General features: G+C 37.9%; 1 protein-coding gene across 1 annotated transcript in view; it reads left to right on the forward strand.

The window, feature by feature from the left end:
* CNTNAP2 (contactin associated protein 2) overlaps positions 1 to 26881 on the forward strand; it is a 984443-nt gene that overhangs the window by 946408 nt on the left and 11154 nt on the right. Inside the window, 1 exon segment of the mRNA XM_032235887.1 lies at positions 7185 to 7415. Within this exon segment, the coding sequence (XP_032091778.1) occupies positions 7185 to 7415 (231 nt within the window).

Consider the following 26881-nt stretch of genomic DNA (forward strand, 5'->3'; position numbering starts at 1 on the left):
CACGGCACAGTGATTCCTATCATTGGATCACTGTACCAGAGGAGGTGGGACATCGCTATGTGGCTGCTTGCCATAACAAGGAGGAGGTGGGACATCGTTGCAGAGCGGCAGGAGGGGGAGGAAGGGGAATCGTAAGACAGCCCTGCATTACATTAGAACGTGAGGAGGGGGGATGGTGCGGTGCGCGCTGCGCGGCAAACTGACACAGAGGGAGGGGAAACTCACAGGGGCACTGGGCCATTCACGAGTGTCACCCAGCGGCATGGCCCCGCCCCTTTTTCTCCTCCATTTCGGGCAAATTTTTCACTGACTCGAGTATAAGCCGAGGCGGCTTTTTTCAGCCCAAAAAGTGGGCTGAAAAACTAGGCTTATACTCGAGTATATACAGTAGCATTTGGGGGGAGGGAATCTGGTCAAGAAAATGGTTTTAACTACTTTAAGAGTTAATTACTTTAAGAAATAGACACCTAATAGAACAATCATTAAAAAGACACAACAAAAATGTTCTTCCTGCGTCAATTCAGAAAGTTCAGATTGCCCCAAGTCTGTTGATACAATTCTACAGAGGAATGATTGAGTCTGTAATTGGTACTTCTGTAAGTATCTGATTTGGTACAGCAACTAAATGGGACAGGTACTTCAGCAGATAGTTAAGACTGCAAAAAGAACAATTGCAACCAGCCTTGCCTTTCATTGAGGAACTGTATAGCAATAGCTATATACTGCATGAGCTACAAGGACAGCTGAGAAAATATCTAATAAGCCCCTCACATCCTGAATGTGAACTGTTTCAACTCTTCCGCTCAGGATGCTGTTTTATGTCTAAGAATATTTACCCATATTTACCCATGTATTACTATTATCTTACTCATCTTTTATGGTACTTCCTCACAAGCATTGGGTCACCTTGCTTGAAAGTATGAAATTTTATACTGTATAAAAAACAGTGAGCTAAAATTAAAGATATGAATTAGATTTTTGCATTCAAATATAGTTGTGGCTGTATGCCCTCATTCTTTTTAATTCTTTAGTTATCATTTATATAAGAAATGAAACACAACTGATACCTCGCCAATGACATTTGAATTTTTCTGTAATCAAAAACAACACTTGCAGTTTTGGAGTCCAATATTACAGAGGAGGTATTGCAACAGAGGTAATCTTGTGTACTTGTAAATCCATTGTTCCCACAGCAAAGAATATTAGTTGAACACAAAACATATAGACCTGATTCATTTCTATTTTCTGTGCTTATTTCTTGTGGAATAATGCACAATACTTATTTTTAATGGACATAGTGTATTGATTCTAATATGCTTTTTGCTTGTTTTGTTTTTTGTGCCTTTGATTCAGTTTTGACTCCTGTTGATGGTCAAGTTCCTGCAGTTTTCTTAGCAAAGTTTTTCAGATGTGATTTGCTATTGGGTCTTTCTCAGTGTGACTGCCCAAAGTCATACATCTGGCTTTATGGCTAAGGAAGGACCAGAACTCACAGGCTCCTAGTTTCTGACCTGATCGTTTAACTACTACACCAAACTGGTTTTAGCCACTCAAAACTTTCAAAAATTTAGAAAAAGTTAACAATTGCCACAATGCTTCAAAATATGCTTTCCTACTAAAATTCTGAAATACTGAAGTGTTCCTTTTGATTGTAACTAAATCTTCTAATCTGATTTGAAATGTCATGAATGAAGTATCAGTTTTCATCTCCATCTAAATGTTAAGATTTTTAAAAATGCATGCATGTATACCTAAGGGGCAAAAATCCAATCCATGTTTTTCACTTTTCCCATGCTGCATTTTTCCCCACCCCTTATATTGAATTAAAGTATTCCACTTACTTTAAAAATCCAGCCCAGATTTGCCATCAGATCTTCACCTGCATTTCTCTGTACTCAATATGTCCATGTGCTTGTGAGTGTGTGTGAGTAGGTGTTTCTGTGTGGCTTACTACTGGCTGCAGTCATTCAGTAGGAAATTCCTCTTGCCAACAAAAGGTTTATATATAAAGGTTTTCCAAGATTTGGCTATCTCTGCATGAAAGAAATGATTACCAAAGGAGAAGCAGTGAGTAAAGGAAAGAAAATCAGGTAAGAGTATAAGAAATTATTCTCAGCTGTTCTTGTTTTATGAGCTCTTTCTTGCTCTCTTCAGATGGTAAACTGCTACCAGTCATAGATTGTATAATTGGTGCTGTCCATGCATTTAGTTAAAGAGGCATGCTTTCTTATATACTCTGTTTTGTGTGCAAAGCTCTTTTACGTTATTTCATTTTTAGCAACAACAACAAAAAAATTTTGTTTATGCTCTTCCCCAAATTGCACCTTGCAGCTAGAATTTGTTTTAACAAAACATAGGAATAAAATACCAAAAAGATGCAATGTGATTCTGCTAAATCACAGGCTCTCTGAGCCTTGGAGACTGTTGTATGAATTGTTGTATGAGCTTTCATAGAAGTAAATCAGCTGAGATCTGATTGGTTTAAATAAAATTGGATCATATATACCTTGGCTAACTTGTTATTTATTAAATCCTTGGCATGCATAATGTAGAACATCATCCTAATTTGCTCAGAAGATGAAAGATTTGTTCAGGTGATGCTCACAGGAACAAAAGGAATACAGCTGCCACAGATTCTCTCCCACCTGTAAGGTTTTTACACTATAAGAATATGTAATGAGGTGATAATCTCATTAATATGTATATTAGTTTTGCTTCAGTTATCAGAAGTTAACTCCTTTTAAGTGCTTTTTTTTGGATTGGCATTCCAACAAAAAATTAAAATATTCGACCCAACCTTAACCCAGAAGATCAAGAGAAATAGACTAAAATAGTCTCGTAAGAAAATAACTAGCTAAGATATCCCATTATACATTTTCTCAGGAAATGCATGTTAAAAGTCCCCAATTACATGTCAGGCTTTTTAGAAAAATACCATGTGAAAAACCAGAAACACAGACCTCAGTACTGATAAAAGCCAATAGTCTTATGCTGTAACCATTTTTACAGTATATACATCCACTGTGCGCTACCTAAACTTCAATTCAATGTCAAAGTTAATGCTATAAAATGTTATTAGGGTTACCACTTCAATGGTCTTAAAACAGATTAGGTAGTGACATACTGGATGGAGTTTCCCTATTAGAAGCAGGAAAGCTAAATTGCTGAGTTCTTGAAAAAACAAAAGAACATGGCAATGAATCTTCCCTCTGCTTTTTAGTTTTCCAATGGTCAGCAATTGTTGAAAATATTGTTCTGAAACAATTGGATTCATAGAGCTTGGTTCACTACTGTTACAAACTCAAATTATCCTAAGCCTACTGTATTCTTTTCCTGCTTTGTCCTCATAGGCCTCAACTCTATGAGGCCTCTATCAGTAAGGTAATCTCTTGTAATAGGATTTTCAATTATGCTGGAGATCTAAAAATCTACCTATGTCTTCTAGAGAAGATAAACATTTCATACATGTTCCCTTTATTATAGTATGAAATATGATGTTACAGAATGACCATGGCAGACAAATATGGTGGAACAAAAACCAGGCATTTCATTCTTTGAAGTGTTTTGCTTTGAATATTAGCATTTGCCACTGTCAAATTGCAACCAATAATGTAAAAGCTGGGGGGGGGGGTAACAAAAAATTCTTGCTTACAGCAGCAGTTGAGCTTGTACCACTCAGAGCCAATCATTGGTAACATCTTGTACATTATTCTCCAAATACATTTATTTACTATTCCACAGATGGCACTGGACACATTTTTCTCACATTTCTTTTCACTCCCTGATTATGATTGTAGCCATAGTGGAGTTCTGCACATTTCTTTTCTTTTCTTTTATGTACACTGGGAGCTTATGCACGAAAGACAAATTCCTTGTGTGTCCAATCACACTTGGTCAATAAAGAATTCTATCTATTTCATTGAAGAGTCACAACAAGCTTCATTGTGGAGCTCTCTAGTTTAATCTGCTACCAAAGAACTAAAAGATAACTGTGAATGCAAATGTATATATTCCAGTTTCTAATTGGTTTAAAAACTGAAACATCAGAGACAGTTTTATGGCTATAATCATCATTAACATCTAGATTTACTGCACACATGTACTTAAGAAATTTCTGAATCATACAATGTACCTAGGGCAAATAAAAGCAATTGAAAGTATTTTTCCTTCAAAAGTTTCTAAGCTGATTAAGCTACCACCCTCCTTGTAATACCTGATAATTTAAGCAACATAATCATGATGAATTATTTTAACAGTGAGAAGGTAATTCATGATCCCAGAAATCCCAGAATTAGATCATTAATGTAACTGACATGAATTATCCTACAATTTTAGTCTTCTAACTAGTTGTATGAAAGTACAGAAAGTTGTATACTGTAATCCTTATGCCCTCATGAAAACTAAATTTTTATTACATACCAACACTACTTATTAATTACACATTTATTAGACACTGCATGATATATTTAATTAAAAATTTGATTAAGTAATTCATAAAAGCTGGAATTTATTTTTAAATTATTCAGGAATTATTTTGAAATTTTAAGTTTTGATTTAGTATCCTAGTATACACTTTGATATAGAATATTCTGCAAAATAAAATATGCTGTATTTTTTTATCTGGCCTAACATATTCTCTTAATGAGAAGATGAAGCATGTTCAGTAACAGATAACTAGAGATGCTGAGATTTGTTTTCTTTCCATTTGGCTAGTAATTTTACATTGGAAAACCACTAATAACATGTTTAGTCCTTGCTCAATTTGGATGAAATCTGAGGCAAGAATAACTTTCTTCTGGGTCGGTTTTTGTTTAAGGAAGGTCAATGTATGTATCTCTCAATATTTAGAAGGATAACTGTAATGAAAATGACATAGCATCATCTTATTTAACAAAAGCAAATTAGAGAGCAGCAGCAGTAGCTTTTAAGATAAAATAGATTTTAAACAGGTGGAGTGGGGAGAGAAATGTAGATTTTTCCCTTCTGTTTTCGGGAAGGAAAGACAGATCATATGAAAATGACATATATCATAGACATATTCCAGGTTAAAATGAAAAACTGCAATAACAGAAGCAAATTCTAGGAAATTATAAACAAGGCTCAAATCCAGAGGGGGAAATGGATGCGCTGGTGGGTAATAGATACAAGAGAACAAGTAGTGGCAAAGGAAGGGCTATATTTTCTGAGCATGAAATGTTAAGTTTCTTTAAAGTTTAACTTTTCTGCTCCTGTAAGGAAGGGACAAAAGAAATGGGATGACAGAATACTAGCACTGTTTTGTGGTATTTTGACATCCTTCCCTGAAAGACTGCAATTAGAGGCAATAAAAAATATCACTCACTATGCATGCAAACTTCAATCACAAAATGACACATTCTTCTCCCCATCTTAAAATTTTAGGCAAAATGCAAGGTTGGAAATGTAATAATGATACAATAATGAAGAACTACCTGGTAGGGAGCACCATGCCTATCTGATCCGTGGTGGCACATTAGTTAGAATGGAGCATTGCAGGCTAACTCACTGCTCACTCCAGGAGTTCAATTCTGAGTGGCTCAAGGTTGATTCAGCCTTCCATCCTTTTGAGGTTGGTAAAATGAGGACTCAGATTGTTGGAAGCAATATCTGTAAACCACTTAGAGAGACTGTAAAGCACTGTGAAATGGTATATAAGTCTAAGTCCTTTTGCTTTGCTATCTGTCACTGCTTCTATCTGACCAGAAACCTAAGATATTTTTCTGGGTTGCCTCGTTTTGTCCTATTATTTGTTGTATACCTCCTATGTTTGAGATATAGCACAACTTTTGCTCATTGTCACTGTTATTTCTACTATAGTTACTATAACAACATATTTAATTTTATTCCATGTTTTAACACTTTTTTTTATAATTACAACCTATGTACTTTATTATTATGCTTTCTGGCAAAAGCCATAGCAAAAGGTTTCTTTGATTTTACATAATAATGAAGAACAAATATTAGCACAAGTGGCTCCACAAACAGTCCCCAAGATCAAGATGTTTACCAGCTTCTTCAAGGCCATGAAAATGAGAACCATCTTCTCTTCAGGAGCTTTTTCTTAACACATTAATGATAGGTTGGAATCCTTAACATCACACTCTTATCAGTCTGATTCAGTTGGACAGAATCTTACCAGGGTTAAGTTAAACAGATTAGGGCATAAACAGAATAGACATCACTATATTGAATGTTGTGCTGTTAGATTTCTGTTGGCTCAGTAACTGATGCGTAGTATTTTAATTCAACTATGAAGAAGAACTTTTGGATTACAGTTTTGTTTTAATTAAGAATGAATTTATTCTGATGGATTGTTTTTCTTCTCTCTATGTGCTTGATGAGAAAATTCCATTATCATATTCCTCACTGGATAGAAATGAGAAAAAGACACCAACTTTAGAAGTCTGTGTTATAGACAGTTTTCTAATTGTCATGTATATACTCTCTCTGCTTTTCCCAATCATGAAAATTGGAATTGTTGCTTCATAATGATGCCTGAGGATCCTAAATAAGCTGGACAGTATAGTTTGTTGCATATTTTAAATCTGACTACTATGCATGATCATTGTAGCAAAAGCAGTCACATCAACTGATTTGCTTTAAGAGTGAAATTAACCTTTGTAAGTATCTAAATTCAACAAATTTTTAAAAAATAAAGCAAAATTTTGGTTTTGAAAAAATTGCAGCTTTTTTTCTTGAAGAATAAATACTATAAACATAGAGGAAAATTGCATTTTTTATATATGAAGAAATTGGGGAATGGTCATTTATATAAAGTTCAACAAATTTGAAGACAGTGATAGTGCCAATTGATTACTATGTAAAGTATAATATTTAAAGTTCCTTTTATCTGTTTTCATGTTTTTAACATTTTTATATTTTGCATTGATCTTGTTTTATAGAAGATAAATCTTTCTGCATTTAATGTATATATGCTATTTTCAAAAAGAAAAAATTGGAAGGTAGGTTATCTAAAAGGAAAAAAAAATATGAGTTTGTAGAATGATTCATTCTTAGGCTTATAGTAAGGTAAATTCCAAGAGATAAAAAGTGTTTTGATTGCATTCACAAACATTATCTTTGCAAGATCCTATGGTCGTATCAGTGAAGCTTTTGTGATAGACAAATTTTTATAAACTCATTTCTTTTGTTTGTTTTTTCCTTAGAACTCGGAAAGATTGATCAAGACATCCATAAATATAACACACCAGGATTTTCGGGTTGCTTGTCACGTGTACAGTTCAACCAGATTACTCCACTCAAGGCAGCCTTGAGACAGAGCAATATCTCCTCTCACATTTACACAGAAGGAGAACTTGTAGAATCGAATTGCGGAGCAAATCCACAAACCATCCAACCAATGTCTTCGGCAACAGACCCTTGGCATCCAGATTCAGGTACAATGGGAATGAAATGATAACAGAAACATTCCATATTTTTAAGAACTAAGACTGCTTACAAATATATAGTTTTTCCTCTCTTTTGTTATCAGTTTCCACCATTTTTTCTCTCTTTTTCTCTCATAAATAGACAGTTTTTTTAACTATCACATATATCCTTTCATAGCTATTAACAATTATTATTGTTGTTATTTTTTGAATATTTTGAGTGATAAAAAGTAAGACTTTTAACTACTGCCCCTGATAAACATTTTCTTTATTTTATTTTTGTCAAAGGGATGAATGAAACTGACAAAAGAACTGATAGATACCTAAGAATTTTGCCTAAATACAAGCATGTGTAAAATTCAAATCAAATAGATAGGTGACATTTCCATTTCCAATGAAATCCACTATTGAAATTGGAGTCAAACTGGGTATTATATGAGCACTTTGGAATTCACATGCCTTTATTTTATTTGTGAAATGAAGAATAGGAAGGTGTTTTATGTATATTACTAATGAAAAATATTTTAGAATTGTTTCCACACACAGCACAGCTTTGATTGAGAAAGTATCTGTGTTTTCTTGACATTTAGGGATTGAAACAGATATTTGTAGAGTTAACATCTAATCCAAATTATAAAATACTAACTCTATGACCACATTGTTACTGGTAATTTTGCTCTGTTATCATGATGACTTTTCACACTAATGATAGAAATAAGACTACTCAAAACTCTCTTCCCCTTATTTTCCTTTTAATTTAATTATAAGTTTATCTAGAAGTGGGAATAACACTAGGAAGAAGAAGATCTAGAAGTTTTTTTCATGCAGTCTTTTTATTGCAAAAACTGAGATCAAGGCTGATAATTTCTAATTGCTTCTAAAATATTTGAATTGTTTTGTGTACATCTTAGTGCTAAGAGCCAAGGTGGCGCAGTGGTTAAATGCAGCACTGCAGGCTACTGCTAGATCAGCAGTTCAGCGGTTCAAATCTCACCGGCTCAGGGTTGACTCAGCCTTCCATCCTTCCGAGGTGGGTAAAATGAGGACCCAGATTGTTGGGGGCAATATGCTGACTCTCTGTAAACCGCTTAGAGAGGCCTGAAAGGCCTATGAAGCGGTATATAAGTCTACTGCTATTGCTATTTATGTCCATATATTTGCAAAATCAACAATTCTAAATGTATTGATTGAAATGATTCAAAAAGTTCTGGTGTGGCCTCAAACCAATGGTGGGTTCTGGATCCCGTTGCAACCAGTAGGGTTGCAACGGGGCCCGGCGTCCTCCACATGAAAGCATGCAGCACATGCGCATAGTGCTTGCATGCATCTTACCATCCAGTGATACCTCCGTAAGCCTCCGCGATGCTCCAGCTGCTCAGCAGAGCGTCACACAGGCACTGTATGCGCCATGTGCATGCACGTAAGCGCCAAAGACTTTAAAGACAGGTAAGGAGGGCGGGTGGGTGGGCCCTCCGGAGCACCATACTGGAACAGTACCCGGTACTCTGGGCAGGCTCCAGTATGCCCGTACCAGGGTGTACCGCCTATAACCCATCACTGCCTCAAACTATATAAATCTACAATGGAAAAACAACGTTTGTCCACCCATTAACTTCTATTTTGTTGTATGAATACAGTATAAAGATCTGCTAGATATACTACTTCAGGAAAATCAGAATAAGAAAAAGAAAGGCTGCTAATTATTAAGGAAATAAAATGATCTAATAAATTCCAAATAAATTGCACGTAGTTCTCAACTTGGAACAGTTTATTTACAGTGGCCTCAGAGAGACTCCATATAACCCGTAAAGCACTTCAACAGAATGAAAGCAATTATACATTGGCTCTCTGTTGTAAAACAGATGTGGTATTAATCTTTTAGACTAGACTAGAAAATAAGATGTTTCCTTACACCAAGCCAAACCTTCTCCAAGACCTATCTACTTCAAAAAGGACTACCCTTTGATAGTCCCAGGAAATATCCTTTGACATCAATTTCCATGTGATCTTTTAAAACTAGAAATAAAAGTTGAGCCATCGGACTTCCTGTGGTGATGTCATCGTGCTTGGGGCTGAGGAACGGGAGTTCTCCTAACCTCTAACTCTAACTTCTTCATTTGGGCTCATTTCTGAGTGCTGTGGATCCTGAAGGGACCAGCAGATTAAGAGGGAAACTCTGAAGATGCTGGGGTGATAAGGCAAATCCCCCAGCGGGTAGGAGAAACCCACTAAACGGACGAGGATCTATCCTGCCACTTTTGTCAGGACCGGAGCGATGGCGACCACATAAGAAGGAAGCAGAGAGAGAAAGCAGTTGAAATTGAGACATCTGTTACTATTATTGACAACCCAAAGAAGAGGAGGACAACGCGAAATTGGCGGAGAGAGTGAGTTGGAAAGAAAGAGGCTCTGGGAAGGAGACTGTTTTTGCAGTTCAGATTTTTGCCGAAAAGCAGTCACTGAGTTGTAATTGACAGCGTGAATAACTTGAACAAAGTGGCTACAGTGAGAACGAAAACCCGGCATGGACAACAGAAGTGGAACATAGTAACTGATGAGAAGACTTGGAAGGCACAGAAAAGATTGTTTAACAGTCAGGTTGGTTGTTAACTTTTTTCACTCTACCCTTAAAGAGTATTCGGAGACTTCAGCTTGTCCAGAATGCAGCCGCGCGGGCGATAGTGGGTGCACCTCGGTACACCCACGTTACACCTATCCTCCGCAAGCTGCACTGGCTGCCCATTGGGCTCCGGACTTGCTTCAGGATGCTAATCGTTACTTTTAAAGCCCTACATGGTATTGGACCTGGGTACTTGAGAGACCGCCTCCTGCCAATTACCTCCCTACGACCTATCAGATCCCACAGACTAGGCCCCTCCGAATTCTATCTGCCAGCCAGTATTGGCTGGCAACTCCCCGGGGAAGGGTCTTCTCTGTGGCTGCTCCGGCCCTCTGGAACAATCTCCCCATTGAGATCCGGACCCTCACCACCCTTTCAGCTTTCCGCAAAGCCACAAAGATCTGGTTGTTCCAGCAGGCCTGGGGCTGATGAAATTCCAGCCCCACTTGAATGTTGCGACTGTTGTGTATTTTAATTTGTTTGTCGTTTTAATTTGTTTGTTTTTATTTTCCTATTTGTATCCTCTTTCCCCCTTGGTTGTTAGCCGCCCTGAGTCCCTTGGGAATAGGGCGGCATACAAATTGAATAAACTACAACTACTACAACTTTTCTTCTTGCTCTTCCTTCTACTGTTTTGTTTTTCCCAAAGAATAGTTGAACTTACAAGTATATGGTATTTATTCTCCTCAGAACTTGAAATGGTACCAGAGACAGTAGAGAGAGAACTGTTTTGGAACAATTAAAGGATGTCTTTACCCACCCCACTTTATTTTCCTTTGCTGCTGGACTTGTTGTATTAACTGATTGCCACTAACAGTGATATTTTGAATTTGAACTGTGAAGTCTGATGCAACAAAACCAACGGTGACATAAGCTGATATATATACATAGAGAGAAACTAATTACTAGAATTGAATACCTGTATAACTGATACAATTGAGAGACATCTATTTGTATAAGATAACAGTGTGATATATAACTCTGATATATAATAATTAAGGATCAAGAACAGAATAGAATAATACATAGGAATGTTTAGATATTGAAACGTGGTATTAAGGAAGGTTAATTATTGTTAAATATTGAGATATATAATTATTGATACCATTGATATTGCTGATAAAATAGAAGTAAAGTAGAATTTATATGCAATTGTGGGCAAGGATAAAATAGGGGAATAAAAATGGCAACTTCAGTAAAGTTAGTAAAAAAACTACACCCAGTATGATTTCAGCAACACCCCCTCCTCAAATCAAAGATTAATTGAGAGTGCGTTGGGGCTGGAGAAAGGTAGAACGATGGCAGGAACAATGGGACCAGCACCAACAATGCAGAGTATGCAATTGATGCTCCAGATGATACAAGAGATATTGAATTGAATTGAATTTTGAATTTATTGCATTTATATGCCGCCCTTTTCCCCGAAAAGCCAAGAAGTGATGGCTACAAATGATGAAGAGACAAGGAGGAATCATGAAGAAATGAAAAATGAAATCAGAGAATTGAAAGGAAATATCAAAAACGTCGATGACAAAGTTGAAAGGATACAGAATGCCTTAGCAATCAATGAACAGAAAATCTAGAACATCGAAACAAAAATAGAACAAACAGATCAGAAGATGGAAAAAATGGAGCTGGAATATAGACAAGTTAATAAAGAATTAGAGTTATCAATAATCCGAGTTGAAGATGAAAGAGTTGCATTCTATCTAAGATTCCAAAACATACCGGAAGAGAAGGAGGCCTAAAAGGAAAAATGATCGAAATCTTCACCGAAATTCTACAGAGAAAAGAACAAGAGTTGAGTAGGGACATTGATGAAGCTTACCGTGTGCATACTAATTATGCCAGAAGACATAGGCTCCCAAGAAAAGTGCACGTAAGATTTGCCAAAAAAAACAACTAGAGATGAAGTGTACAAAAAAGCCAGAGAAGGGACGATTACATTTCAGGGAAAAGAGTTGATCATGCTTAAACAGATTCCACGGAAAACTCGTAAACAACATAGACAATACAAATTTTTAACCAATCAGTTAAATAAAAACAGAATAATGTTCAGATGGTTGGTACCAGAAGGGGTATTGGTATCTTGGCAAGGAAAAAGTTATAAGATAGAGCTTATAGAAGAAGTGCAGGAATTCTATGAAAAATACTGCACAGGGGAAGAAGAACAAGGAAGTAAAGAGGACCTAAAAATTAGAAGTCATGAAGAAGAAACATCAGAAGATAAGGAAAGAAACAGGAAAGAAGAACAGAGGCAAGAAAGAGAGAGAGCAGAAAAGGAAGGCACGAGAGGGAAAAGTCAGATACAAACCAGAAGCAACAAAAGCACCTCATCTAAAGATGGACCAGGAAATAACAATTATTTCAATAAACTTGAATGGACTGAACGCACCAAAAAAAAGAGCGTAGATGTTTAATAAGCTTAAGAAACTGAAGGTAGATATAACCTGTATACAGGAAGTGCATATTAAAAGGGAACATAGGAACTTACTGGAAAACAAAAAACTAAGGAAATTATATACAGCACTGGCGGATAAAAAAAAGGGATACAACCTATATAAAGGAAAAAAAAAAAAGCTCCAAAGAAGACTACTCTGATGCATAAGGCAGGATGCTAATGATTGAATTAGAGACGACAGAAAAAATGATATTATTAATAATCATATATGCACCAAATCAGAAACAAGAGGAATTGTATAGGAAATTACACAACAAAATAAATGAATTAGAATATGAAAATATTTGCTTAATTGGGGATTATAATGCAATAGTGGATAAAAAAATGGACTATGAAAGCAAAAAGAAAAATAAAACAAAAAAAATGCATTACCCAAATCCTTTTTTGAGATGGCAATGGAATATAAACTACATGATATTTGCAGAGAAAGGCACAAAACAAGAAAGCAATATACCTTTTATTTGAACCCCCACCAGTCCCTATCAAGAATTGACATGGCTTGGATTTCATCTGGTCTATATAATCAATTAGACGAAATTGAAATAGAAGCAAATGAGTGGGCAGATCATAATCCAATAAAATTAAGATGGAAATATCAAAGAAGAAGAAAAAAGATGGATGATGAATTCAAATATTGTAAATGAAATAGAATACACTCAAATGCTGGAGAAAGAATTAAAACTATTTTTTAGAATAAATAAAAAAGAAGACCCCCCCCCCCCACAATTCAAAATCTCTGGGATACTATGAAAGCATACACAAACTTTAAGATTGCCTACATGGCAAGAAAAACTAGAAAACAAAAAGAGCAACAAGAATGTATGCAAAATGAACTTATGGAAGCCAAAGATGAACTACAGAAAGACCCAAAGAATAAAATTAAAAAAGAAAAAAGAGAGATGATAAAACATAAGATCAACTTAATAACTCAAAAGGAATTAGCACAGAAAATTAAAGCAGCCAGACAAAATTACTTTGAACAAGCCAACAAACCTGGATGATGGCTGGAATACAGATTGAAGAATGAAAGAGAAAAAAGGATGATATATCAATTAAAAGATGATGAGGGAAGAATTCAATACAAAGCGGAAGAAAAGAAGCATATTATTCATAAATACTTCACAAAATTATACACGCAAGATAGTATGGATGAAATCAAAATAAAACATTATTTAAGAAAAGATAACACCAATCTCAAAAGAACAAAGGGAGGTGATAAACAGGCCAATAACGTTAGCCAAAGTGGAATTAGTCCTGAAAAATAAGAAAACCCCAGGACCAAACGGAATACCGGTGGAGCTATACAAATATAATAAAATAATACTGGAAGAGCTAGGAGTGGAAATGTTTAACGAAGTTTTAGGAAAAGCCAAGATACCTGAATCATGGACAGAAGCAATAATATCGCTAATCCCAAAAGAAGAAACCAACCTACAAGAAATTCAAAATTACAGGCCAATTTCATTACTAAACTCTGATTATAAAATATTTGCAGCAATTATGGCAGGAAGAATTAAACAGGTTTTAAATGAATGAATACACCCAGACTAAAATGGATTTTTATCTCACAGACACATTAAAAATAATACGAGAGTCATCTTAGACATAATAGAGTATTACGAGGCGCATCCAGAAAAAAACAAATGGTACTGGTTTTCCTTTATGCACAAAAAGCATTTGACAACGTAATCTGGAAATTTATAATAACACTATTGGATGAAATGAAATTCGGAGAAAATTTTATAAAAATGGTAGAAGGATTTTATAACAGTCAGACAGCCAAAGTTCTGATGAATGGAGATCTAACAGAAAAGATTGAAATAAAAAAAGGAGTCAGACAGGGATGCCCCCTCTCTCCTTTGCGTGTTTATATTAACTTTGGAAATTTTATTAAATGAAATTCAGAAGGACCAGGGAATAAAAGGTTTAAGATTCAAAAATGAAGAATATAAGGCCCAAGCCTATGCCGATGACTTAGTATTTGTTCTAGAGGATCCATTAGAATCCAGCCTGAAATTAATTCAAAAATTAGAAGAATATGGCAAAGTGGCAGGACTAAAGATCAATAAAGACAAAACAAAAATGATAACCAAGAACATGACAAAAAAGCAGGAAGAGGAACTGGAAGTAGCAACCAGAATGCAAATAACTAAGAAAGTGAAATACTTGGGGATCTGGGCGTCAGCAAAATGTTCCACAATTAAAGACGATAATTATAATAAATTAGTGATACAAATAAAGAAAGATTTAGAAAATTGAAAAAATAGTCACCACTCATGGGACGTATAGCGACAATTAAAATGAATATTTTACCAAGAATCTTATTCCTGTTGCAAGCCAAACCTATTAATCCGGGTAAAAAATTCTTTCAAGAATTAAACAAAATAACCGCTAGGTTCATTTGGCAAGGACGAAAAGTGAGGATTAAACTAAAGTCAATGCAAGACAGCAAGGAGAGGGGAGGCTTAGCATTAAATTGGGATTTATATGCATCAGCAGTAACAATAACAGGGGTGAAGGATTGGATAGAGCTAAAGAATAAAAGAATTTTGATCTTAGATGGCCATGATTTGCAAGCAGGCTGGCATACATTCCTATGGGATGATAAAAATAAAACACACAAATACTTTAAAAATCATTTAATTAGAAGAGCATTATTGCAAAAATGGCTCAAAATCAAAAAACCCACTGTGAAAATCCCGAATTGGCTATCACCAACAGAAAGGACGACTCATCCTAATTTTATAGATCTGAACAAAATGCTAAGATACAGAGACTTAATTGATAGACAGGGAAATTTAAAAACAATTGAAGAATTGGCAGAACAGAACATGAAAGTTGACTGGCTAACTTACCTCCAAATCAAAACTAAATACAATAATGATACTAAATTATATGACATAGAAACAGAACCACACGAATTGGATAAAATTATTCAAAGCTCAGATAGAAAGATGATAGGGAGAATATATAAATTTCTCCTGAAGTATAAAATGGAAGAGGAAATTGTGAAAGAACAAATGATAAAATCAGCACAGAACTTTGGCTATAATATTGAATTAGATAAATGGGAAATATTTTGGGGAACAAACTTAAAAATGACACTATCAGTTGCATACAAGGAAAACCAGTACAAAATGTTTTACTGATGGCACCTGGCACCAACAAGGTTAGCTAAAATCTTAACAAATACCTCCCCCAAATGTTGGAAATGCGAATCAATACACGGAACATATTACCATTTATGGTGGACCTGTGAGGAGGCTAAAAAAATTTGGAAAAGGATCAAAAATTGACTGGCGGCAATAACAGGGGTTAAAATAAGGTGACCAGATGTCCTGATTTTGGCGGGACAGTCACAATTTATAATAATTTGTCCCATGTCCCGCGGCGTGTTCAAAAAATCCCGATTTTCCAAAAGAAAGAAAATCAATTTTAAAAAGGACGCCGTAAAAAAAATGTTTTTATTTCTCTGAAGTGTCGTTCCCAATGTGGCCTTTAGAGGGCAGTGGTTTCCCTCCCTTCCCTCCTACGCGTGCGCATGCCGACGCGGGCCGTTTTTCTGCAGGGAGAGCGGCGGCAGCGCGGTGAGGAGGCAGGTGGGGATCCGGTTGGGAGAGGCTGGCAATGGGGGTGGCTTTTGAAAGGGTTGGGGGCGTTGGGGGAAGGCAATCAGGGGAAGGCTGCTTTGCAACTGCCAGTGAAGTCCCATCCCCCCCGCTCTTGCCTTTCCTTCTGCTTGCTCCATCCCAAAAGAGGCTGAGCCCGCCTCTTATTTGGACCTCCTGCATCCCCCTCCCAAATGGAGCACCCCATTTCAAGCAACGAAAGCCATTTTAAAGCCATTTTTTTAAAAATCCCACTTTTAAGGCAGTGAGCAAATCTAATGCTCCTTCCGACTCCCCACAACAGAGAAAGGGAGGGGGGAAGAAAGTTAGGGAAGGAAGGAAAGGAAAGAAAGAGGGAAGGAAAGAAGGAAGGAAGGAAAAAAAGGAAGGAAAGGAGGAAGGAAGGAAAGGAAGAAGGAAGGAAAGGAAGAAGGAAGGAAAGAAGGGGAAAAAAGAGTGACTGGCCTCATTTCATCCAAGCAGGTTTTCATGCCTAAAATGGGACTAGAAACTCCTGATTTCTTGTCTGGTGCCTGAACCACTACTAGGCAAACTGGCTCTCTTATCCATATTTAATCTACTGTGACCAAATATCTTCCAAATCGTGCCAGGAAAGCAACTCAGCACAGCTGCATTGAGCAACTGGAATTATTTTTACGGCTGTGTAGTTTCTCCTTTTGCAAAACTAGCAGATTAAACAGCAAACTCACCACAAGATTGCAAGTAACTTCTAAAACTTCTCCTCAAATAGCAGTTATCTGAAACTACCCAGTGAGCAGAGTTGGGTGTTGATATTACTGTATCTCTGTATAAAGCCATGAATTTGTTATAGAAGGTCAGAGACAAATAGCTGTCCTTTGGGGTCATTACAAGTGTCTGGAATAGAAGAACATGGGTGTTTTCTGATACGGAAGCATTTGTATAAAATAGAGTGCAACATTGGCTAATAAACAATAGCTCCAAACTTAGTTTTAAATTCATACATTTAAATTCATTGCTATTTTCACATACTATGTGAACGAGACAGTTTTTATATTCCAACACTTCAGGATATAGTGTTAAGCTTATTGCATTGGGAGATTTTGAACAACATTTGCTTAAAATATTTAAGAAAAAAATGATTGAATATTTTGTTGTTTAGAATGCAAGGCAAGCACACTTCAATTTTAAGGGACTGGGATTATTTCCATATATTGTACAGCTAGATCTCGATTTACAACCACAGTTGACCCTAAAATTTCCATTGGGAAGCAAGATGGTTCCTCATTTCATGACCTTTCTTTCCACAGTTGTTAAGTGAGTCACTGCAGTTGTTAAGTGAACCATGCAGTCATTAAGCAAGTTTGGCTTTTCCTAGTCACTTTGCTTGTTTGAAACCAGCTGGGAAAGTGACAAATGGTGATCGCATAATCCTGGATATTGCAACTATCATGAACACATGCCAGGTGCCAAGCAAATTTTGATCATGTGGTCACGAGGATGGTGCAGTGGTCATAAAGGAGAAAAACAGTCACAAGTCAGAAGAGCAACAAAGATGATTAGGGGACTGGAGGCCAAAACATATGAGGAACTGTTTCTGGAACTAGATATATCTAGTTTAATGAAAAGAAGGACTAGGAGAGACATGATAGCAGTGTTCCAATATCTCAGGGGTTGCCACAAAGAAGAGGGAGTCAAACTATTCTCCAAGGCACATGAGGGTAGAACAAGAAGCAATGAGTGGAAATTAATCAAGGAGAGAAGTTGTGAATGTTCCAACACTGGAAGTTTTTAAAAAGATGTTGGATAACCATTTGTCTGAAATGGTGTAGGGTTTCCTTCCTAAGGAGGGGGTTAAACTAGAAGATCTCCAAGGTGCCTTCCAACTCTGTTATTCTATTCTTACATATACTGTTTTAAAGAAACACAGAGGGAACAATCCTCCAGGCTTTAGTGACTATCACTAAGTGTTGTAGCTTATGATTCTTGATGAATGCATTTTATTTTATTTTTCTTTATGTATACAGAGCATATTCACCAAAGACAAATTCCTTGTGTGTTTAGGAGTTTAGCGTCTCTCTCTTGAAAATGTAATCTAGCATAAGGCATTATAATGCAAGCTAGCCTTAGCTTTCAAACAGTTCATTTAGTGACCAAAGTTACAATGGCATTGAAAAAAGTGACTGATGACCATTTTTCACACTTAGCGACCATTTTTCACACTTAGCGACTGTTGCAGCATCCTCAGGGTCACGTGATCAAAATTTTGATGTTTGGCAACAGATTCATATTTATGATGGTTTCAGTGTCCTGGAGTCATGTAATCGTCTTTTGTGACCTTTTGACAAAATATAAAATTTTTAATCAAGCCCCCCCCCCCCCCCCCCCGGTCAATAGTGTCCCTCTTTACCAATCTGAAAATCTGGTCACCTTAGGTTAAAATAGAATGGAAACCAGAAGTTTTTTTATTAGGAATAATGTCTGTGAAATACAAAAAAGAAATCCAGTATTTAATACTACATGTAATTATGGCAAGGATTGCCTTTGCCCAGAAATGGATAAAGAAATTAACTCCAAGCGAAGATGAAATAATAAGAAAGGTTATGGATTGTGCTGAAATGGACAAACTAACTAAAGAAATCCAAGGAAAACAAGAATCAGAATTCTACCAGATATGGGATAAATGGTATAGGTGGATGGAGGAAAGAAACAAGAATCAATGAAGGAATATAGCAAATGAAAGGGGAAATAAATTAAGGTGAGAGGTATCGATTGATAATTGCTATTAGAAAGAACAGGAAGCTCATGTTCGTATTGTATTGTGTGTGGTGTACATCTAAGTTTGTGTGTGTGTGTGTTTGTTAATAAAAAGAAAAAGAAGAAGGAAAAAAAAGAAGTTGACCCATCATTTTCCTTAGTAGTTATTCCTAAAACCATTGTAGCAGTGATTTACTTCATCCCATGCAGTGATAAAGCTATCTGCTCCAGGAAGAACAAATAGAGGGAAATATGAGGCATTTCTGGCAACAAAATGCTTTGACCAAGACTGAAAGATATAATACATAACAAAGGCCATGATGAAAGCCTTTATTAACATCTTCTATAAACAGTATGTAGAAGTATGTAGAAGATCAAAAGCTTTGCAAAAGCTCTTAGGAGGTCACATCATTATTTTTTATTATTGTCAAGAGCATCACAAATCCAAACATATACTATTGTGACTGATTTCTTCATGAAAACATATATCTAAGCTTTAGTTTTTCAATTTATTGTTTGGGGGTGAATGTATGCTGTATTACCTAGTATAGCAGTCCTCAGAACTGAAAGTACACAGTTGCTCAGTTATGAATTATTTTATTTCTGCATGTCATGAACTGTATGAGAAAGTAGCATTTAGGATAATATTGCTAGTTCTATATGTTTGTGTCTTCCCATCTTTTCATGCTTTCCTTTATATGTCCCTCTTTCTTTTAAAAATTTTGATTTTTAATTTACTTTTTTAATGCACTAAAATTTAGCTGATGAAATGCTCATTACTAAACTGCAATCTGTTATAATTCCTAGAATATATTTCCTTTCATCTGTTTTCAACATCTCTTGATGGTTTGTATCTTCCTTTTTATATTCCTTTGTAAAATCTTTCTCTTGGAAATTATCAAATTCCTTTTCCCATTGGAACAAATAATTGTTTTTCTCAAATGTATCTTATGGGATCCTTTTTTTTTTTTTTTTTGGCTGATTGGAGTGGTTTTATTTTTTTTCTGTTACTGTTACCTTTCAAGATTCATTTTTGTCCCTCTTTTTGTTTACTCTTGCATTTTCCATATTAATCATAAAACTATTTATTGAAAAAATGAGGAAAAATTGTTATTTCCATCTTAAGAATGTCCATCAGATCTAATTATTCTTGATCGATGAGATAAAAAAACAACTGGTTGATGCCCCAGATCAGTATAATAATTTGAGGAATTTCCTACATTTACTCTGTGTCTTACTCAGATCCAAAGTGCTATATATTTTCCATCAGTTTTATCCCAAAAATTTATCTTGTGTTGTGTGCTCCCAGCAATGGGTTTCAAATCTAGTAATAAATCAATGTGGATGTTTTGTGGACCCATAGAGTGGAAGGCTGGTAATCTCAAAGTGCCTTTTTCAAAAGTCATTTAATGTAGATATATAGGGCATTTTTGGTACCCTTGCCCCAAATGTTGCCCTTGCCCCATAAATTGACTTAATCAGCCAAGAAATTAAAAAAACCTCCTACAAAATCCAAGCTAGATGAAATAGAAGGCTGCTAAAGCAAAAGTTCCTATGTCTCCGTTTTCTGGGCATTCATGCTGAAGTTTTCATCCTTTATTCAGAGGCTGCTGAAGAGATGGAAGACTTTGTTCCTTTCTATTCCCTGGACTTCTGCTAAATTCTCCCCAAAATTTTATCTCTCCAGTAAAGGGAAATACTCATGTTTGAGTCTGTAGAAAGCCAAAAGTAATATCTCATTCATGGTGGTGGAGGGATGTGGAATATCTGATCAAGACTACAATCTGGCAAACAAGCGACATGCATAAACACATTTTCTTTACGTTTCCTAATCATTTTACACAAATTGTCCTCTGGATCCATCACTGAATTCAGTACAATTTTGTACTTAGATATGGTGAACATACAACTTTATAACTTCTTTGAACCCCACAATGGCTTTCATATTCTCTGTTAATTACCAAAGGAACTAGCTTTTCTTTATTGTAACAGGTAAAACATAAAGTTGCTCATAAAACTCTCATGGAGGGAATAATTTAGGCAAGCAGAGGCAATAAAGCAGTCATCTTCTTTGGGGTCACTTAAGGGAGCCAGGGAGGTTATAACTGCCAAAACAGTTAATAAAAAAGGAAATACAAGCAAACAATGCAATACAAGCAATCCAGTACTTTCAATCACAATCAAAACTGGAATTTCCATCTCTAAGTGATGAGGTCATGAAGCAATGATTGCATTGCTTACTGACCATAATTTCAACAGTCCCTCTTGCCATTGTTAAACCACAAATGAACTATGAATAGAAATTGGATATTGGACATCGCAATATCTAGAATCGATAGAACATAAGAGAAAGAATGGAGAAAATCACAAAATGAAAAAACTATGGAAACAGAGGCAAAGGCATGGTGAGATTGGTATCCAACAAAAGTTGGAAATAGCCCTGAGGGTCATTATGGAGATGAGAGACAGCCAAAGTTTATATTCTTTTCCTATCAATGAGCACAGATTCCACTCTATGGATTAGAGCAGAAGGGCAGAACTGTATCAGGATCTGCTTCAATGCCAAAGGGGCACAACAGGGACAAGGGGCTGGCAGGAGGCAGACAGCTGGCTCGGAATCCAACGCAGTGTCAATGGGTGGCATATAAATTAAATAAATAAATTGAAATAGAACAACTGCAAAAACAGCAAAGGTATTAGTGCCTTGGGTGCAATTACAAAAGATTTAGAGCATCACTTGAAGATCATTGGTATTGACAAAATCACATCAATCGATTGCAAAAGACAGCTTTACTTAGAACAGTTTATATTTTATGATAATATCTTTAAAATAATAAAAATGTGTGCAACTCTCAGGTCCTTGGAAAGGATTTGATAGATGGACTAAAATATCAGATCCCATCTTAAACAGAAAGCCACCGTTGCTGAGCCCTTACATCATCTCCTGGCAAAGAACGCAAAGTGGTCCTGGGGCAGAACTGAAGCAGCCACATTTGCCACGGTGAAGAGACTACTGTCAGCAGACACGTTCCTGGTTCAGTACAGCTAGACCCTGCCACTTGTTTTAATTTGTGATGCTTCCCTGTTTGGCGTCAGAGCCATCCTCAGCCACCACATGCCAAATGAAACCCAGGCACCCATAGCCTATTACTCAAGGACCCTGTCCGCTGCCAAGCAGAACTACAGCCAGCTGGACCGTGAGGCTTTGGCTGCAGTGGCCAGTGTAAAAAGGTCCCATGGGTACCTCTACGGCTGTGATTTTGAACTCATCATGGACCACAAACCGCTACTAGGCTTGCTGGCTGGGGACTAGCCTACTTCTGTGTCATTGTCACGGTGAATGACCAGATGGACTATTTTCCTCATGCCCTACACCTATCATCCCATCCATCGACCAGGCTCAAGCTTGGGGCATGCTGATGCTTTGAGTCACTGCCCGCTGCCAAAACTACTTGCAGACCCTACCCCCAAGACGCCAGTCCTTCTCATTGACTGCTTAGAGACTGGTCCTGTCTCGTCTAGTGACGTTGCCTGCCACTATGCAAGAGACTCCACGATCAAACAAGTTTTGAACTGGGTGTGGAGGGGGTGGCCCAAGGGGCCTGTTGGATCTGATTTCAAAATGTATTATTGTAAAAGAGATGAATTGTCTGTTATTAATTGCTGTTTGCTGTAGGGGGACCAGGTTGTTTTTCCACCCAAACTGCGCATTGCAGTATTAGAGGCTTTACACATAGGACACCCTGGAATTGTCAGGATGAAGTCTTTGGCTAGGAGTTACGTGTGGTGGCCTAACATGGACAGGGAGATTGAAGAATGGGTGGCTACCTGTACACCATGCCAGGAGTCCAGACCAGCTCCCCCAGAGGCGCCGGCTAAGGAGTGGGAGCGACCTCAAGCAGACATGGGCAGACATTCCTGGTAGTTGTGGACGCCTACTCATAATGGCTAGAGGTAGTCTTCATGACCTCTACCATGGCACAAGCGGTCATCAAGATACTACGGAGACTTTTCTCCACACACAGCCTGCCCGATGTCCTGGTCTCTGACAACGGGCCCCAGTTCATGGCCATGCAATTCAAGACCTACTTTGCAGCACAGGGAATCAGACATGCCCTGGTCACACCATTCCATCCAGCCTCCAATGGTCAGGCGGAGAGAATGGTGATCTGCAAAAGAGGCCCTATCCAGGATTGGCCCAGGAGATTGGCAAACACGGGTTGATCAATTCCTTCTAATTCAACACATCACGCCAAGTGCTACCATGGGGAGAAGCCCTTCCGAGCTTCTCATGGGTCGCTGGCTAAGATCTCACTTAGACCGGCTACACCCAAACTATTCTGCCTCATCGTCCCCAGACTCAGCAAGCAAAATTCAGAATTTTAGCATAGGGGATTTAGTTTAAGCTCGCAACTATGCTGGGGGAACTCTGTGGATTCCTGCCAGAGTGATAGGCATCACCATGCCTCGCTCTTATCTTGTAGAGCTCGAGGACGGTCGGAATTGGATAAGGCACATTGGCCAACTCCATGGCTACCTCTTCAACTCCACTCTTAGACAACCAGAGGTAACTCCTCCATGAGTTAACCAAAGTCCTACCCAAAAGGAGCACGAAGTCACTCCTTCCACAGCCAACTCAAGCCCAAAGACACCGGGATATTCATCTACTTGTGTTGAAGGCCCGCAGTGAGCTCTGAGCGAACCGGCTCTAGAAGCTCCAGCCGTGGTCTGTGAAAGATTCCAACAGGCGAAATTGCAGAGCCAACAGATCCGTCTGACCTGTCCAAAGAACACCTCTGACTGAACTGCGCAGGTCTGGCAGAGCTACCAAAAAGCCCGCCTACCTGCGTGACTACATCACAAATCAGTTGATTCCATCTAAGAGGGAAGGGTGTTAGAAGATCACACAGACTGACTACAAGCAATAGCATGACAAAGTAGCAACAAGTACCATTAGAACAGTGGTTTTCAACCTTCCCAAGCCGCGACCCTTTAATACAGTTCCTCATGTTCTGGTGACCTCCAACCATACATTTATTTTCGTTGCTACTTCATAACTGTAATTCTGCTACTGTTATGAAACATAATGTAAATAGCAATAGCAATAGCAATAGCAGTTAGACTTATATACCGCTTCATAGGGCTTTCAGCCCTCTCTAAGCGGTTTACAGAGTCAGCATATTGCCCCCAACAACAATCCGGGTCCTCATTTTACCCACCTCGGAAAGATGGAAGGCTGAGTCAACCCTGAGCCGGTGAGATTTGAACAGCCGAACTGCAGAACTGCAGTCAGCTGAAGTAGCCTGCAGTGCTGCATTTAACCACTGCACCACCTCGGCTCTTTATACCTGATATACAGGATGTATTTTCATTATTACAAATTGAACATAATTAAAGCATAGTGATTAATCTGCTAATCTTGGTTTGGGAGAAGATCAGACAGGCTGGGATTTTCCAGGATAAAACAACCTCCCTGCCTGCCTCCAGCAGCAGTTCGTGGTTTACATGAGTTTCACTTTATTAAGTTTACTTTTTTTACATTCCATTCCCCCCCAGCCAGCCAATTTTCTCTTTCTTTCTTTCTTTCTTTCTTTCCATTCCTCCCTCCCTTTTCTTTTTCTTTCTTTTTTTCCATTCCTCCCTCCCTTTTATTTTCTTTCTTTTTTCCATTCCTCCCTCCCTTTTCTTTTTCTTTCTTTCGATTCCTCCCTCCCTTTTCTTTTTTCTTTCTTTCCATTCCTCCTTCCCTTTTCTTTTTCTTTCTTTTTTTCCATTCCTCCCTCCCTTTTCTTTTCTTTCTTTTTTCCATTCCTCCCTCCCTTTTCTTTCTTTCAATTCCTCCCTCCCTTTTCTTCTTTCTTTCTTTCCATTCCCCCCTCCATTTTCTTATTTCTTTCTTTTCATTCCTTCCCTTTTCTTCTTTCTTTTCATTCCTCCCTCCCTTTTCTTCTTCCTTTCTTTCTTTCCATTCCCCCCTCCCTTTTCTTCTTTCTTTCTTTCTTTCCATTCCCCCCTCCCTTTTCTTCTTTCTTTCCATTCCCCCCTCCCTTTTCTTCTTTCTTTCTTTCTTTCTTTCCATTCCTCCCTCCCTCCCTTTTATTTATTTATTTATTTATTTATTAAACACAGATTTAAAAGTTGCTCATTAAATGGGATTTTAAATGGAGGCTTAAGCTACATTGAACTGTGCTTCCACCCAGAGTGGAATTCCTCAGGACGGAAGGAATGGGTGGGTGGGGCCTGTCCTCTTCTCTGGCATCTCCTGCCAGCCCTTCCTGGGGGCCAAAAAGCCTCTGAGCTCAGTTTAGCCCTCAGGACAGGGCCGGCGGCAGAGGCAACAAAGGCAGCGTCAAGGCCCAAGGCGGTTTGAATCCCGGCATGCTCTTCCCTGGGTAAGAGCCCATGCCGCCAGCTTAAGCGGGTGGCTCAACTGCCCCACAAGTCTCCTGATCTCCAGGCATCTTTGATCCTCTGTGCAAGCAGCTGGCCTGAAGCAGCACCGCCGACCACGCTCGCTTCGGATGTCCGTTGGAGCAGAGACTGATTTGCCACCTAGAAGAACTCCTCTCTCTACCCCTTCAGCGCCTCGGCTTTTCCCTGGCATGGAGACCGGGCAGGGCGGTGTCTGGGTTGCACCCGGAAGTGGGAGGAGGCTGCTTCACCATCCGGCGCTCTTCATGCCACTTCAGGACGCGCTCCTGAGCATGGGCGACACCTGTGGAGGTGGATGGTCGTAGGCGCCCCCTGTGAAAGAGTTGTTTGACCCCCAAAGGGGTTGTGACCCACAGGTTGAGAACCACTGCATTAGAAGATCTGAAAGAAATATCATTTGCCTGCGAGCAAGAACTGGTGAGACCATGAAATAAAGAAAGTAATAGAAAATGAAGAAGTTAAATTGCTCTGGAACTTTAGAATTCAAAAAGAAAGGCACCTGCCACATAACATCCCAAACTTAACAAGTGTCGTTAAGAAAGACAAAAAAGTCTGGATAGTGGATGTGGCAGTGTCTGTGGATAGCAGAATGGGAGAGAAAGAACTGGAGAAGACACTAAAATACAAAGACTTACAAATAGAATTAGAACGACTGTGGCAAAAGCAAGCAAGGATAATAATAGGCACCTTGGGTGAAATCCCAAAAGAACTGAAGCAATACTTGAACACCATAAGGATTGCTAGCTTACTGCCCAGATATTATCCAGGGCTTTTTTTACCAAAGTACTACTCAGGTTGCATTTTTCTTAGCTGCCCAAAGTCAACATAGTTTTGTTATATGCTATGACATGATTTGTTTACAAAGATGTAAAGAAGATTATGCAATAGTTTAGTATACAAGATTTATTTCTTCTGGAATTCCAACTAGGGCAATCTGCATGACCTTTATGGTTTGGGGCTTAGTTATTTAAATGAGTGCCTGGCTGTTTTGGTTTCTGCCCAAGCTCTATAATTGGACAAAGTTGGCATGTTTCATTAAACAATACTACTTGATATCTTCTTTGTCACAGAAAAACCTCTGTTAATCTGGCCCCACCATGGACGCCTTTTAAAAACTCCTGAATATTTGGCTCTTCACCCGCTCTTGGACTAGAGTCAGTGGGGATCTTATGTACTTTATTGCTTTAGAAAGATTGTGTTCCTTTCCAGATGCTTAGATTTTGGAATTTTATTTTAGGAATTATTTAATTATTTAATTGAGAGGTCCTTGGTGGTCTATGAGCTTGGTTGTTTTCTTGCAGACATTTCTTTACCCAAACTAGGTAACATCATCAGCATTATGACTAGAATAAATTATGTTAGTTTGTTGGGTAATAAAACATCTGCAAGAAAACAAGCTCATAGACCACCAATGAACCTTCATTTCAACCATGATCTACAAATGTTCTCTTTTGTTGGTAGTTATTTAATTGCACATAGCCTAAATTATTATAGGTTTGGGGCAAATAACATAAAATATGTTCTTCCTTGTCCCATCCTATTGCCAAGATTGCTGTAACTTCAGATTCAAAGTTCCATGAGCCCATGTCTTGTTCCCTAAAGCTTTCCTATCCAAAAG

Source organism: Thamnophis elegans, chromosome Z (assembly GCF_009769535.1).
Source record: "Thamnophis elegans isolate rThaEle1 chromosome Z, rThaEle1.pri, whole genome shotgun sequence".
NCBI classification, from domain to species: Eukaryota; Metazoa; Chordata; class Lepidosauria; order Squamata; family Colubridae; genus Thamnophis; species Thamnophis elegans.